This window comes from Mastomys coucha, unplaced genomic scaffold, assembly GCF_008632895.1.
Source record: "Mastomys coucha isolate ucsf_1 unplaced genomic scaffold, UCSF_Mcou_1 pScaffold6, whole genome shotgun sequence".
Classification (NCBI taxonomy): Eukaryota; Metazoa; Chordata; class Mammalia; order Rodentia; family Muridae; genus Mastomys; species Mastomys coucha.
Window position 1 is genome coordinate 91,127,887 of NW_022196912.1, and position 17,267 is coordinate 91,145,153.

At 44.4% G+C, this 17,267-nt stretch overlaps 1 protein-coding gene across 1 annotated transcript in view; it reads right to left on the bottom strand.

Annotated features, from left to right (window-relative positions):
- Positions 1-491: 491 nt before the first annotated feature.
- Positions 492-17,267, bottom strand: part of Esr2 (estrogen receptor 2) — a 58,868-nt gene continuing 42,092 nt past the window's right edge. Inside the window, exons 8-10 of the mRNA XM_031355911.1 lie at positions 12,366-12,499; positions 812-992; positions 492-678 (exon numbers count right to left, since the gene is read on the bottom strand). Of these exons, the coding sequence (XP_031211771.1) occupies positions 492-678; positions 812-992; positions 12,366-12,499 (502 nt within the window). The remainder of the gene's footprint in view (positions 679-811; positions 993-12,365; positions 12,500-17,267) is intronic.

The window sequence follows — 17,267 nt, forward strand, 5'->3', positions numbered from 1 at the left end:
AAGAACCTATAACATGTCATGAGTCCTCACAGGCCTGTGAGGTAGGAATGGGAAACATGTTGATTGTCAATGTGGTTTTTCAATCCTACAATCAAGTGGTCTAGAAGACACCCTTCAAAGATTGATTTTATGACCACACTGTTCTACAGTCCATTTCTTATAGACATGTCAGATGTCACATTCTTTTTCCTTTCTAAGGCCAATCCTTCCAAGTCAGATTTTGACCTTTTCATTCCAGAACTTTTGAGATGTTTTCCAAGTGGGCATAGAGATGGAAAGTACATCGAGAGACTTCTAAGGCTATACAAGTTAGAACTTGGCATTTAGCAGTAAGTTCTGTTGCAAGGAACACCACAACCCAACCACCCTGACTCCAGGGAAGTGCAACATGGGGAAGGGGTACATGACCAAGGCAGCCAGCCTCAAGATGAGCTAGAATACATGTTCCACTTTTGACCATCCTTGTAATCTATCCGCCTCAGGCCTGGTCATTACTGAGGCTGTAGGTTCTGGGACCCCTCTTTGCTCTTACTGTCCTCTGTTGAGCAGCACTCAGACCCCGAGATTGACGACTTGTACCCTCGAAGCGTGTGAGCATTCAGCATCTCCAGCAGCAGGTCATACACTGGGACCACATTTTTGCACTTCATGCTGAGCAGATGTTCCATGCCCTTGTTACTATGGGGATGGGGGTGGGGAAAGGCACTCAGAATGCTTCCCTCCAGAGAGCCAAGAGAATTGAAATACTCCCCAAGGCTCCTGCACAAAGCCTGCCCACACCCCACCAGAGCAGGGCCCCACAGGTTTGTACCTGATGTGCCTGACATGAGAAAGAAGCATCAGGAGGTTGGCCAGGCGGACTGACTGCTGCTGGGAGGAGATGCCACTCTTTGCAATCACCCAGACCAGGGCGTCTGTCACTGCGTTCAATAGGTGTGTCAGCTTCCGGCTGCTCTCTGCCTCCTGGCTTGCTGTAGTCAAGGGGTACATACCTGGACAAAGAAGGAGAGCTCCAAAGTCATTGCTCAGAGAGAAGGAAGCTGAGGCCATGTGCTTAACTGTTAAGGATGCCTGGCTGACCAGAGCTACTCTAATTTGCACATGCATACGTGTGGTGCAAGCCACCAAGCATGAGGAACTACCTCCCCCTAGGCTCTTCCACCAAGAGAAAAACCTTAACACCAATCTGTAAGGGAATCTGTAAGGGCAGATAAATGATCCCCAGGTGTCCACCAGGTCAGATCTGTGACCTTGCCAAAACAGTAGGCATGTCAACTCATTCTATGGCTCACACTATGCAACAAATGGCTTCATGAATATGTTGGGGTAAGAGTAGGTCCACTTAGCACCAAGGCTGGCTTCTCATCACAGCATTTAAGAAAGAAACTGAGAGCCAGTGCTATGAAACTCCATGTCCCTCTCCTGACATATGTTCCCTGTGCCTCAATCAGAGCAGGGCCCCAAGGTCACCTCTGACCAGTCCAAAGCATCTCTGGCTCCCAACTGGGGCAGGAAGACTACCACTCATGAGTCAGGTCTTAGCTATTTTCCTCCTGCTGAGTCTAGCTCTCAGGCCCTGAACCAGTTCCTCAGCTCCTCCGGCTTCAATTCCTGGTTTAGTAAAGTTTACAAGATCATAGCTCCTTACCTCCTACCCTGTTCTGCTACCCTCCACCTGGGGATACTAAGATACTCACAATGGCTACAAAGTAACCACGCAGCAGCCCACGGGAACCTCATCCCTACCCCAGTTAAGCCCGGATTCTCCCTTTCCTGAAACAACTCTTCTTCCAGGCTTCTAACTCCTAAATAAAAATAGACAATTGTGAAATGAACAAGGGCGCTGCAGAAGTGGCTGCCATGAGAACAAAGGACAGCTAGTTCCTAGTACCCAGTTATCCACAGAACTGGATCAGCAGGATTTGCTTTCTGGTTCTATTGACATTTCAGTCCAATCAAAGCAAATGCATTTAACTCCTCTCAACTCAGTTACAGCAAGGCACACGCAGAATCACAGATATAGCGCTTCTCTGCGTCCCTGGAGGCCCTCCAGAGTGTTGTTGTTTTGTTGTTGTTGTTTTGGTTTTTTGTTTTGTTGTTGTTGTTGTTTTTGGTTTTTTGTTTTTGGAGACAGGGTTTCTCTATATAGCCCTGGCTGTCCTGGAACTCACTCTGTAGACCAGGCTGGCCTTGAACTCAGAAATTCGCCTGCCTCTGCCTCCCAAGTGCTGGGATTAAAGGCGTGCGGCACCACCGCCAGGTCAGAGTATCTTATAATACATATTTGAACAATCCACCTCTCACTTGACAGGGGCTAGAGGGCCAGAGTTTAGGGACAGCCCAGATGCCTGTAATCGAAAGTTCCCAGAGAGAAGCCAAACCTGTGTTGATTCTACAAGGCTGACTGACTGATTAGATCTTCCTGGTCATCCCAACACTGGATGCTGCAGATTCAGAACCAACATTACCTGAGCCATCTCTAGTCCTCTATCTCCTGGCCCACTTACTGCATCTGACCTACTGCCATTTTGACTATTAGGTACAACCTTTGGAGCATATTCTCCGAAGACCACTATGTCCCACCAACCCAGAAGCTGAGAATGACGTCAGGCAGCATCTGAGACCAATAGCAGTAGCATGCTGCATTGCTACAATCTCATGTCCCCACCAATGTACTTGGTAAATACCTGGGTTTATAATGTTTTGTCCTGTAACTATAAAAACTTCATGAAACTCTTCTCAAAACCTGGACCTGTGCTCCTGGGCTGTGGCCACCCATATTGGGCTCAGTATAAACTAATTCTTTACTCCCTTTGAAGTGAGAACAGTAATTTGAGATGACAAGGTGCTCTCTCAAGAAACCAAGGGCTGAGCCGCCCAGTGGTGGCACGCCCCTTCCTTTGATCCCAGCACTTGGGAGGCAGAGGCAGGCAGATCTCTAAATTTAAGGCTAGCTTGTTTTACAGAGTGAGTTCCAGGACAGCCAGGGCTACACAGAGAAACCCTGTGTTGAAAAGTGGGAAGGAAAGGAGCCAAGGGCTGGCTAGGAATGTGGCACCCGTTTAATCTCAGCACTCTGGGTACTTACTTGGTGATAAAACAGTGACCAAAACAATTTAGGGGAATAGAGAGTTTACCTCACATTACAGGTTACATTCTGTGATCAAGGGAAGAACAGGCAGGAACCTGGAAACAGGAGCTGAAGCGGAAGCCATAGAGAAGCGCTGCTTACTGACTGCTTTCTTAAAGCACTCAGCACCACCTGCCTAGGGGTGGCACCGCCCACAGCGGGCTGGGTCGTCCCACAGGAATCATTACTTGTTCACAGACTGGCCAACAGTGCTTCAACTGAGGCTTCCTCCTCCCAGGTGACCCTAGTTTGTGTCAAGTTGACAAGGCTAACTCATAGAACTTGAGAGGCCGAGGCAAATGAATCTTGGTGAGTTCCGGGCCAGCCACTGCCACACAGGGATGGAGGGCGGTGGTTGTGTGCTTACTTGCCTAGTGTGCACAAGGCCCTGGGTCTGAGCCCCAGAGCCTCAGTAAATAAATAAAACATCCCCAGAGCTGCTTCTCGGAAGCCGCTTCTCACCCCCCCAAACCCTCACACCCTCATCTCCGACTGCCCCTCCCCACAAGCTGTTCATTCACCCCTAAGCAGACAAACTTCAGATCTCCTAGTGGCTCCTTTTAATGACACCCCAGCTACTGAGACAAAGCAGATCCCTATGATGGCATGCAGCCATTGAGAGACCCAGGTCTCTTTTTTCTAAGGTGTTGGGGGTGGTGCATAACACATAGGTGGCTATCAAAGGGCAATTTGCAGGAGTCTCTCCTTTCACTCTAGGAGTCCCAGTGATCCAAATCAGGCTGTCAGGCTGCCAGGCGTAGTGGTAGTAGGAACCTTTTCTTGCTCAGCCAAGAGCCCGCCCCCACTTAAATAGTGTCACATAGTCCAGAAGACTGTGAACTTCTGATGTGAACAAGGACGGCCTTGAACTTCTGACCTTCCTGCCTCTGTCTTTCTAGTGCTGTGATGTGGACTTGAGCCAGCATACCCAGTTTATGCAGTGCTGGGAACTGACCGCAGTGTTTGGTGTGTGTGTGTGTGGTAGACAGGCACTCCACCAGCTGAGCTACCCCACAGCGCTCTCCTGGCTCAGTTCCCAGTTCCTACTCTCAGAATCCCACTAAGTCCTCGTACCACCGACACACTGAGCATTCCCTATACTCTGCATAGGAAGTCTTCCTTCCTCTACCCATTCCTCCTTTAGATCTCAGCCTGGTCATGAACTTCCTTCTGGAAGTTTCTCCTGAGTCCCAGCCTACATCCGACTTGAGTTCTTTCCTCCGAGTGCAGGATATCTATCCTCTCCTTCCATATCCCTGCAACCACCCTTCCACCCTAAGCAAGGCCAACATAGCACTCGAGGACACAGACCCTGCCATTTGTCACCAAATCCCTATCACCACCTACAACACTTGACACAAAGGGCACATTTATGTACAGAAAGAACTAGACTGGATTCACACAGGTCCACATTTTTGTGTATTCTAAGACAGTTATATGATTATAACCAAAATGTTTGTGTATATTGTGTAAGTGCATACAGAAGAAAGCATTAATTTAAAAAATGTAGAGACTTTTGAGCTGGGCATGGTGGCACACACCTTTGATCCCAGCACTTGGGAGGTGGAGGCAGGTGGATGTCTGTGAGTTTGAGGCTAGCCTGGTGAACATGGCAAGTTTTAAGATAGCCAGGGATACATAGAGAGACCCTATATATTATGCTAATGAGATAAGTCAGTCATAAAAGACCACACTTTTTCAACACAGGGTATGGCCCATGAGGTTGGCTTCAAATTCCCTACATAGCTGAAGATGACCTTGACCTTCCGACCTTCCTGCTACTCCTTGATGCTGAGATTATAGATAGACACATGCCATCAAGAATTGAGCTACAGCCCTAACTTAGATCCTCTTTTTCATTCCACTATTTGAATTCGTCTCTAGAACAGATATATCCATAGAGACAAAACAGATTGGCAGTTACCATGGGGTGAGGGGAGGATGAGCGCAGTGGTTAATTGTAATTATCAACTTAACTGAATGAAGGAATCAAGAGCATTGATGAGGCACGCTTCTGGGAATGCCTTCCCCAGAGAGGATTAACTGAGGAAGACCTAGCCCATGCAGTGAACTGGAGTCCCCACCTGCTGAGCATCAGAATCTCCTATCTGTTCCTGGCCCATGGATGTGTAAGCCGGAAGCCTCCCATAGCTACGGCAGCAAGCTGGCCTCAAGGCCACACTTTCCTATCATCTTGCCTCCCTTAGATGCTTCTTGTAGGGTACGAGTGGCACATCAATAAAAAAAAGAGAGTGGAGCTGGGCAGTGGTGGCACAGGCCTTTAATCCCAGCACTTGGGAGGCAGAGGCAGGTGGATTTCTGAGTTCGAGGCCAGCCTGGTCTACAGAGTGAGTACCAGGACAGCCATGGTTATCCAGAGAAACTCTCAAAACAAAAAAGAAAAGAAAAGAAAAGAAAAGAAAAGAAAAGAAACCGATGAAGTAGGGAGGGTTTCCTGGGGAGGGGGGTGTAGTTAAGATGTTCAAAAATTGATTTTGGTAATAATACAGATTTAACAGAGTGATGATGATGATGATGGTAATAATAATAATAATAATAATAACAATAATAATAATAATAATGATAATAATAATAATAATAATAATACAGAGTGACCAGACTCACAAGTACTGAATTGTACACTTTCGTTTTAGCACAAGGTCTTGCCATGTAGCCCAGGCTGGTCTAGAACTTCCTCTACACCTCAGCCTGGCCTCAAACTCATAGTTTTCCTGAATACTAGCACTACAGATGTGCATCACCCCACAGAATTGAATTATATACTTTAAATGGGTGGATTGTGGTATTCTCTTGTTAATAAAGTTGTCATTAAAATAGCCTTCAGAACCAAAATTACAGTAGCAAAAATGCCCCCGGATAGTGTATAACTCCCTTCAAAAAGTATGGCTGGTATTCAGTTGCCACTTCTCTACGAGCCAGCATCATCATCAAGGGTAGAAGGGTAGACTCTGAGCCTTCTACAAGCTTGGAGGCAGCACAGTTCCAGACAGAGCCTAGAGCCACAGTGATCAATTAGCTTGGGAAAAGGAGGCACACGTTTAAATGGGCACCTGCCATGTCAAGTCTTTATAAGAAGGAGTGTGTAAACGAAATGTCTAAAACTTTAAAACCATTCCAGGATACTTGCTTTCCTGTACCTCTCTCTCTAGTCAGGAATACCACATCTATACTTTGGGCATCCACACACATGCTCATTTGTGGGGCAGTGGTCAGTGCAGGCAACCCGGTCCTGGTCGAGCAAAGGTCTGGAACCCCAAGACCTGGTGGGTGGTAATTTCTGCCTGCATGGGACAGAAGGTGTTTGACCATGCTTCCTGGGCCCCTGGCTCCTGTTGCAGTCACAGTCCCCGCAGGAGAGGTGTGTGATATTGGTCACTTATTAGCAGCACCAAGCCTTCTTACATGCAAATACAGTTTCCCCAAGCTCTCAGCACAAACCAATGAGAGGTACTTGCTGTCAAACCCTGAATCATTCCCAAAACTGTATATGAATCCTATCAGGGGAATTACAAGTGTGCAAGAACTACTTCGTCGTCGTCTGAGTCTTTTGTTCTAAGAGATGTAACACTTGGGAAGAGGTCTGCTCTCCCAAAACTCGCCCTGAAGCTGCAACCCTACTCAGTGCAGGGCGGCTAGGAGCAACTGAGAGACCTAGAAAGCATGGCAGAGATGGAGGTGAAGCCAGCAGCAGCAGAAGCTGCAGAAGAGACTTCTCCTCCCGGCCCGTGCTTGCTTCCCTTCGCCAGAACTCTCGCACTGGGCCAGGCCAGAGATCTCCGTGGGAAGCCTCTGGTACACAGGCCCACACTCACTGACACAGCACATCGGTACACACTAATTGCTAAATGGCAGGCCTTCAACAGGGCAAAGGACAAGATCGAAGTCCAGTCAATCAGATACACAGGAAGAAAAAAAAAATCTCACCTGCCCCTAAAAATAGAAACACTATGACTCATTGTAAAATCAGGCCTAAATTACTTTTCATAAAACTAAAGAGATCTAGTAGAGAGGGAAGAGGAGGGAAGAGGAGGCTCTTGGCACGATGCCCATATACACCACAGAAAGTAACTCAAGGACACACGTGGCCCTGCTCTTTCCTGGAAACTGTTGTGTGTTCATCTCTCTAGCCCACCTGGCATACTTACTGGAAGCAAAACTGCCAAGACCCGTGGTATCCTTCATGTTCAAAGACAAGGGATGCTCCAAGCTCCAAGCTTTGCTCAGCCGGAGGGAAATAACTCAGAAAGTATGATTATTGTATTTAAAAATCCTATAGTGTTACTTTTTTTTTCTGGCTGTGAAGAGTGAAGGGAAATGTACGCACTGCTTTAAAGCAAAATAGAGCAGCCCAGGTTTAATTTTATAATTATTTCAATTAATAAAATGTTTTGTTTTTTCAAAACCTCATAATGGTTTAAATAGATAGATGTGTTGCTAACATATTTGTTTGTGGTTGTTTGTTTGAGACAATGTCTGTGGAATCCAGCCTGGCCTCAAACTTTCTCTGGACCGAAGGAGGACCTTGAACTCCTGACATTCAGGCCATTGTCTCCCAAGAGCTGGCAAGCACCATCGTATCCAGCTCCCAGTCCCTACGTTAAGCTGTGTAAAGAGAACAATGGTAATTATCTACAGGCTTGTTCCACTCTGTCTCCTAGAGTTAGACCCTGGCTCTAAGAGGATGTGGGTATAGTTTCAGATTCCTAAGTGACAAGGATGTCACCTTATTGGACACAGACTGTTAGCTCCAGTGTTCACGTGTTTTTTTGCTTTTGTTTTTATTTATTTATTTATTTATTTATTTATTTTTGTTTTGTTTTGGGGGCGTTGTTTGTTTGTATTTTGAGACAGGGTTTCTCTGTGCAGCTCTGAACTCACTCAGTAGACCAGACTGGCCTTGAACTCAGAGATTTGTCTGCCTCTGCCTCATGAGTGCTGGAATTAAAGGTATGTGCTACCATTTCCTAGAGTGATAGCTTTTATTTTATGAGATACTAACATTCTAACAGATTGGTTTTTTCTTTTCTTTTTTTTCTTTTTTCTTTTTTTTGGTTTTTTGAGACAGGGTTTCTCTGTGTAGCCTTGGCTGTCCTGGAACTCACTCTGTAGACTAGGCTGGCCTCGAACTCAGAAATCTGCCTGCCTCTGCCTCCCAAGTGCTGGGATTAAAGGTGTGCACCACCACCGCCCAGTGTTTTTTTCTTTTTCTTTTTAAAGATTTATTTATTTTATATACACGAGTACACTGCCGCTGTCTTCAGACACACAAGAAGAGGGCATCAGCTCCCTTTACAGATGGTTGTGAGCCACCATGTGGTTGCTGGAAATTGAACTCAGGACCTCTGGAAGAGCAGTCAGTGCTCTTAACCGCTGAGCCATCTCTCCAGCCCCTAACAGATTGTTAAGTGTATAGTTTCTTGTCTCTGCATTTCAAGAGGCTGAGCATTCCAGCTTTTCCTACACACATCCTAGACTGATAGTAGAAGAGAAGCTGAAGCAGGGGGATCACGAGCTTGAGGACAGCTTGAAGTACATAGCAAGTAAAAGAAAGAAAAATGGTTTTTCTCTTTCCTGCTGGCTTTAAGCCACTTGATGGTGACCGGTCCTTGCCGTGGCTATCTGCATGCTTCTTGTGCACGCGTCTGATTGAGCTTCTCGGAAACTGCGTTTACAGTTTTCAGTAAGTCTACAACATTTTCACCTACGTTTCTTCACGAATTTTCTTCTGTGTGATTTCTGAGTGAGTGAAGTTGCCTCACTCCGTCACTGGTCATTTCAAAAGTGATGTCTGAGCATCCGCTAAGTCACCTTCTGGGACAGTTTGAGCAACGGCTAAGTCACCTTCTGGGACAGTTTGAGCATCGGCTAAGTCACCTTCTGGGACAGTTTGAGCATCCGCTAAGTCACCTTCTGGGACAGTTTGAGCATCCGCTAAGTCACCTTCTGGGACAGTTTGAACATCTGCTAAGTCACCTTCTGGGACAGTTTGAGCATCCGCTAAGTCACCTTCTGGGACAGTTTGAGCATCTGCTAAGTCACCTTCTGGGACAGTTTGCACATCTCCAAGTCTGTTCTAGTCCTGCCTTGCCCTGCTCACACTTTCTGTATGAAATGCAGCAAGTGTTTCTGATGACTCTGTCTACTCTCTCTTTCATCCATTTCGTTTTGTCATCATTCCAGCTGAATGGCTTTTCTCCTTTTTTTTTTCCTTCTCCACTCAATAATTTTCAGTTAGTTATTTTGAGTATTGTGAAATTTACCTTTGGGTTCTGGCTAGCATTATGTTCTTTTTGTAGCTATTGCTTTTTTTTTTTTTTTTTTCCTTGCTTCTGAGTGGTGTGGGTGTGGGGTAGTCAAAGGAAAGGTCTTATGCATGCTAGGCTAACACTCTTCCAACTGATTGATCTACATAGCTCTGAGCACCTAGCTTCGTTGGAGTGCAAAAGACTGAGTTATAGGTTTTGACCATCAGCAGGTAAGAATTCTTCTAGTAGTCTGAGCTTTGTGCTAGACTGTAGTTAAAAGATTTAACGATATTTTGATAATTTGGGCTTGCTTCTATTTTTTATTTGATAGCTTGAAGTCCTGGGCTAGCCTTATCCTAATACTATGGCAACAGCTTTCTCAGTCCTCTATCCAATGTCCGGGTTATTACAAGGTTTTCCAACAGAACGGTGAGAATATGAGGCGTTTCTCAGCCTGTATGAACTTCAGAGATTATTTGCCTCCCTCACCTTGAAACACAGTTTATTGTTCAGCCAGAGCCTTGAAGAGCGCCACCTGCAGACCAGAGGTGCTGTGTGCAGCTCTTTCCTCTCAAGCACTCCCTACACAAACCCTGCCCTGGCTGTTTGGATTCTCTTTTAGTCGAGGAGACAAGCTAATGTCCACTAAGTTAGTCCTTGCTTTGGTTTTTGTTTTGTTTTCAAATTAATTGCTGCAAATAATCCAGAAAAAAGCAGGGGTGTTCTTGCAAACCCTTCAGAGCTTGCTAGCATAGGATCCACCTCCTCTAACAGGAGCATTCTTCCATAAGAAACCAAATCCCAATTTCCCACAATAATGTCCAACAGAATAAATTCACTATGACTGCCAAGTAAGCAATGAGGCTTCTGTAAAAGCTTTCAAAAATTCGGATTTACCTTAAATTTGAATGATTTTTCCGCCCAAAATAGCAATTTCATGCCAAGGCCTTCCTCACCTTCTACAATGGCAGTTTTATTTGATGCTGTAGGAGGAAGGGCGGAGCCATCTACACAGATGTAAATAATCTGTGTTTTTATGTTTTATTTGGTAGCCTAGAGTCTTGGGCTAATGTTACCCCATTACCATGGCAACAGCTTTCTCAGCCCTCTATCCAGTGTCCAGTGTATTACAAGGCTTCCCAACAGAATGGTGTTTTAACAAGTAAATTACCTTCCAGGGAGCACTTGGCTCTGAAAGGGTTCTAAATTCCTCCTGGAAGAATAACACATCTGACAATTGGCTGCCTCTATGGATGAGGTGAGAATGGACTTTTCAGAAAATTCCCTTTATTTAATAAAGAGAGCCGAAGGTAGGAGCACACATGGGGGGGAGAGGCATCATCAACAGGCAGGTTAGCCTGGCTGGCGCAAACCTTTAAACCCAGCACTCAGGAAGCAAAGGCAGTGGGGATCTCTGAGTTCGAGGCCAGCCTGGTGTACAGAGCGAGTTCCAGGATGGATAGCCAGGGCTACGCAGAAAAACCCTGTAAAGTCCCCACATGACCTTAACCATGGTGGGCGTAGCGCTCTCTCACTATTTTGTAAAAGGTGAATAGCAACAGAATGGCAGGAGGGTGTTGGGTCAGGGGGATGCCTTGTTAGGCAGGTAAGGTCAAGAAGTAACCCAACGAGGAAGCAGCCAAAGGTTGTCTTAAGGATTTCTGGTCCTTCAGATTCTTCCTTTAGTGCTCCCCACCCTTCTCTGTCACAGCCTAACTCCCTTTCCACTCCAGAGCCCGCCATGCGCCATGCCACGGTCTGAGAGCACACTATGTTCTCCCCAGAGCGACTCTAAGGCTACTTCCTTCTAGTCCATAGGGAGATGACAGACTCTAAGTGCAAGCACTTGGGAGCTCTTACAGCCACAGACAGAGTAACTTAAAAATCTGTCAAATGTGCCAACATAAGCCAGGACTCATATTTTGCACTTTCCATAGCAATTTTCTGTTATTATGCTGAATTGGGGCCAAAGGGGATAGCTGAGAGTGTCAGCTCACTTACCAAGCATGGGCCAAGCTCCCGGTTTGATCACTGGTTTCAAAAAATCATGATCTTTTAAAAAGCCCCACATTTGTACATCTGTCGCTATTCTCTAAATACAGTATAACAACCATCTACATAGCAAGCACATTGAGTTAGCTATTATAAGGGACCCAGGGATGGCGTCAAGTATATGAGAAGCTACACATGGGGTGTGGGTGGGTACAGCTCCATTCTATAGAAGAAGGCGATGGCATCCATTGGTTTTGGTATTAGAATCAATAATTAAATAAGCAGCATCCTGGTTTTTCATACCTTGCTATCTCACCTGATACCGTAAGCTAAGTAAGTGTTGTTACTGAATAAATGAATAGATGTATAAAAGTAAAAGCTAAGCTGGGCAGTGGTGGCACACGCCTTTAATCCTAGCACTTGGGAGGCAGAGGCAGGTGGATTTCTGAGTTTGAGGCCAGCCTGGTCTACAAAGTGACCCCCAGGACAGCCAGGGCTATACAGAGAAACCCTGTCTCGAAAAACCAAAAAAAAAGCTAAAACATTAAATACAGATGATATGTGGTAATCACGTAAAATGAAGAAAGCCTTAGATGGTAAACACTTTAAAGTTTGCTTGTCTTTAAACTCTCCCCCCATCCCAGTCCCAGCCTCTCTGCCCATGCGTGAGTGAGACAGTTTCTCTGTTGTAACCCTGGCTATCCTGGAACTCACTATGTAGACCAGGCTCTGGAACTCACTGAAATCTTTTGGCCTCTGCCTCCCAAGTGCTACAATTAAAGGCAAACACCACCACCTCCAGGTCAATCTTTTCTTTGTCAGCCACTTTCTACCACCAGAAACTCATCCAATGAATAATTTATCTTCAAGGTAGCAAGAGCTAGCTACAGTCTAAACCCATGGAAAATGGAGAAGTCAAAAGGGAGGCCATTCTCTGCTTTTTAAATGAAACAGAAGGTGGCCGTGTGGTTACTCACTGGAGTTGAGGAGGATCATGGCCTTCACACAGAGATACTCTTTGTGCTGGAGTTTTAACTCACGGAACCTTGATGTCGTCGCCAGGAGCATGTCAAAGATTTCCAGAATCCCTTCTACGCACTTCCCCTCATCCCTGCAAGAGTTCATTTGGGAATTGAAGGAACACATAGCATTAGGCAGCCATCAATAGCCTTCATCTCAAGTTCTATCTTGAACAGCCTCTGACTATACTGTAAGACCACTTAGCCATAGGAAGTCACTAGCGCTATGTCTATACAGAGAAACAAGGTATGCTTAGGTGCGGGCTCAATGGTGGAACACATAAGGCCGTGGGTTAAATCCTTAGCGCTGAAGGGGAGGGGGGGATTAAAAACAGGACATTTCCTAAAAATTCTTAAACTGTTTTTCAGAAGTGTGCAGTGGGACTACATGGTTCCTTCTACCTCAGTGTGTAAGGGTTTCTTGAAGAAACTGCCACTTCTATGGCTTATATACAAACCATCGAGTCAAACAGGCTCACGGGAAGTGACTCAGCTTATTTCAAAGGGTGATCCCACACTCCTATCAGGAAACACTGATGAGAGAGTATTTCAAGAAAACCAAACCTTCATATTGTCATACTGAAGTTAGAAACTGCTCTAGGAATTGAGAGACATTCAAGGAGCATTTGAAGAAAGCAAAAGTGCCACACAATTGAGAAATTACAATCGGGTGTGGGTTAGTCAGGGAAAGCAGACAGACGTGGGGACAGGTGACAATTTTCCTACTTTGACTTGCCGATGTGAGTTTTTGTGTTTGTTTAGTTTTGGGTTGTTTTTGTCTTGTCTTGTTTGTTTTGTTGAGACAGGGTCTTGCTAGGATGTAGCCTAGGTTGGCCTTCATCTTCTGGCCATCTTTTCCTACCTCCTCCTCTGAAATGCTGAAATTACAGATATGTGCCATGCCACCCAGCCTGAAAGGTTTTGTTTTTTTTTTAAAAACAAAACAAAACAAAACAAAAAAAGGTTTTAGGCAAACCTTTTAAGTGTGCCTTATAGGAATGAACTGTTATATCTACCTTTGAAATAAATTATTATACACAAATCGGAAAACACCGGTTTCTACTCAGGCCAGCTAGAAACATGTCAGTTGACCTCACTTCTCTCAAAAACTGTTCCCTTGACTAACAGACGATTTCACCACATACCCACCCAGCCCCTGAAGGCCTGCAGCACACCGTGACAGGCATCCCAGCTCCCAGCAGCAGGGGGCCCTGCGGGGTCTGCTTTTATTCTTTGATGAGACTACAAAGGGAGGTTGAAGTAAAACAACCAAAAATGAAACAGGGAACCTGACTGCTCACTGTCTCCTCTCACCCAAACCAGATCACTTCTAGTGAGTGTGGGATTTCAGGAAAGAACCTTTGCAGAAGTCATATGACCTGACGCCACCTGATACCACCAGTCCTGCCTGTGAGGTGCTTTACTGTGACAGCAGTTCATCAGGATACTGCATTCCACAGCATTCAGAGGACACAAACACACACACACACACACAGCCGCAAGCATGCAACTGCTCACTTTGCCTGATCTGTAATGGGAACTTCTGAAAATAGTGGGATCTTCCTGCAAGTGTGAAGTTAAGTGACCCCAGAAATCACTCACAGGTTAAATCAACAATGACGACAACAACAACAACAAACTCGGAGAATCAGACAGAGCCCTGGGCAGAGTGCCAAAGTCTGTACAAAACCTGCTACAACCAGACAACCCATCTTCATACCTCCCCTAGCCCTCCTCCTCAGCACTAAGTTCCTGAGAGCATGGCAGAGCCCTGAACCCAGCAAGTGGAGAGGAAATACCTGCGCACTGGATGCCCCGAGAGCCAAGACATCACACCTCTCTGCCTGCTGAAGGATCCTTACTTGAAAGTGTGGGTGCTGAGCTTCAAGACGTTTGGTACCCAGAGAAGCTGCTCTTAAAACATCACCAAAGAAGAAATGAGTAGACACTAACTCTCGCACTGATGTTTTTGCTTTGTTCTGCTTATTTTGCTTTTTTTTTTTTTTCAGACAGAGTCTAACTATATAGCCCAGGCTAGCTCCAAATTTGTCTTTGTCTTCCCAGGACTAGTATAGGTATAGTCCACCATGCCCAACTGTGCGTTGATGGTTTAATAATTTGACTCTTTATTCTTCTGTAAAATGTAAACTCAAGTGGAACTATGCACTTGTGTAACACACACACACACACACACACACACACACACACACACACACACACTTACTTCCCAAAAGGATAAACCAACTCAACTGGCATCAATCCTATTTTCTAGAAGTTGCAACCCATGCCAAAGAAAAGCATCTAAATATAAGGATTATTATCCCTATTTTCTTACTGAAAACATTTCATTGTAATAAAATTAATTCCAAAACTGAGGTGTACAGGTATTGGGGTACACCTTACAGAAAAAGCTTCTGTCCAAACAATCAATCCTGAAGAACCAAACTTGTCTGTCTCCTTTCTAGCAGGTGGGGACAGCAACCAGTTCACTTTATACAGGATTCAAACATTTTCAATGACACATCACAGGCTATAGAAAGCAAATACATTTTTAGACAAGATATGAGGGACACAGAGCACTTCTCCTGTGTGGCTCTGAAGAACCTTCTGCTCTGGGATGAGTTATGTAGAACACAGTGAGGAAGGGCTTCTACAGACTGAGGGGTTCATGCCATTCACTGGGGACTGAAACCAATGAATAAGAAGTTAGGACAGGGTTAAGAGATTGGAATTAAAGACAGAAATGTGATTGGAATGTTATAGAAGTATGCTTTGAATTAGTGCTAAATAAAGATTAAATTAGGAATTGCATGTGGAAAAACTAACTTGATTACTTTTTCATTAAAAAAAAAATCCTGTTATATAACAACAAACTATTGCTGGGTTTGTCTCAGCTTTGGGGTTGACTATTTTCTACCTGCATCTCTGACTGCTGGTTCCACACCAGTAGGTGTGGCAGCTGGACAAGCAAGCAGTAAGGGGCCCATTTGTGGCTTAGCACATAGGAAAGACATCATAAATATTTAACCAAAGTGAAATACTTGGCTAAAATGGTAAATTGAAATTTATGAGTAAAGGCCTATGATCTTCAAGAACATTTAGCATATCAATACTGAATTAGAATGCAGCTTGTAAGGACATTCAAAATCGCAGGAGTTCCAAGGGCCTGGTCAGTGTTCACAGCCAGTCCTAGCCAACTTTAAAATCCCCTCTCAGTCTAGCAACATCTCTGCACAGTTTCCTGTTGATGCTGGCACAAAAAGTCTCAGCATACATTTTTTTTTTAATTTAAATTACATTGTGTGTGTGTGTTTGCACACGCATGTGTGTGAGTGTGAGCATGTAGAGTCAGTTCTCTCCTTTCACCAAGAGGGCCATAGGGGTCACACTAAGGTCATCAGTCTTGATGAAAAGCTCCTCTACCCATTGAGCCATCGTGCCAGTCACATATGCACTGGGAGTAAATAAAAGCTCAGGTTCTAAAACAGATCTTCACATTAATTTATGTTTCTAGTGGATGCCAAACACAACACAACACAACACAACAAAACAAACAAAACAAAACAAAACAAAAAAACTACCTCATTACAAATAAGCCAAAATCACCAGGTTTTCCTCTCATTCCCGGTGCATCCAAGGTTTTTGTTTTGTTTCGTTTTCTGTAGACATTTGTAAGAACAAATGGCTTAGGTGGAGGCTTAACTCTGTGTCTGCTTCGGAAGCCTGAGGCTCTCAGTTTTGTACCCAGCACCAAAAGTAAGAACAAAACAACAACAAAAACCTAAAACAAGTGCTTGGTGCTTGTTTTCAAGTAAAACACCACATGAAGAACCTCTCACAGGGCGATCCATAAGACAATTACTTTCCAAGTACAGTGAAATTATTTATTCTAATAAATACTATTACTACTACTAATAATAATTCTAATAAAGAAAATTTTCTAGCATTTATAATAGCACCTCTTTCCCCAACTTTGAATATGCAATCTCTTTATGTTAATTTACCTATTACGTTAAAATATGTTATGTATATATATGTGTGTATGTATATGTATATATGCATGTGTATATATGTGTATATATATGCACATATATATTATATTTTTTGAGATATTATCTGATAGTGGAGGCTGGCCTCAAGCTCACTATGTAGCTAAGGCTTACCTTAGACTCCTGACCTTGGCTTTCTAGAGGGTGAAACTATAGGCATGTTTCACCACACCCAGCTTAAAAATAGATTTACTTATGTGAGATGTACTGAATCTTAGACTTGAAATTCTAGACTTCACAAAGTTAATGTGTTAAGAACAATGTTGGGTTTTTAATTTTGTTTTGTTTTGTTTTGCCATGCTGGGGATCAAATCCCAAAGCCCCATGCACACTAGGAAGCTCCTAACCACTGAACTACTCTTCCAGTCCTAACAGTAATGTTTAGGAGTACACTGGAGAGGTGGCTTTTAAGAACATCTCTTCCAGAGAATCCAGGTTTAATTCCCAGCACACTCATGGCAGCTCTCAACCATCTATAACTCCAGTTCCAGGGAATCTGATGCCCTCTTCTGGTCTCCACAGGCACCAGGTATGAGATAATACACAGAAGTACATGAAGGCAAAAACATCTCTATATACACAATTTTTTAGTAGTAATTTAAAGAAACTATCAACAGAAACCACACATGCACTGGTGAGATGATTCTAGCTGTAAAGCTACCTGCCACTAAGCCTGACAAGCCTGTTTGTCCCCAGAATCCATAGAGAGAACCAACTCTCTCAGGTTGTCCCCTAGCGTCCACACACAGGCTGTGGTGTGTGCATAGTTCCCTACACAAATGAACTATATATATATATATATATATATATA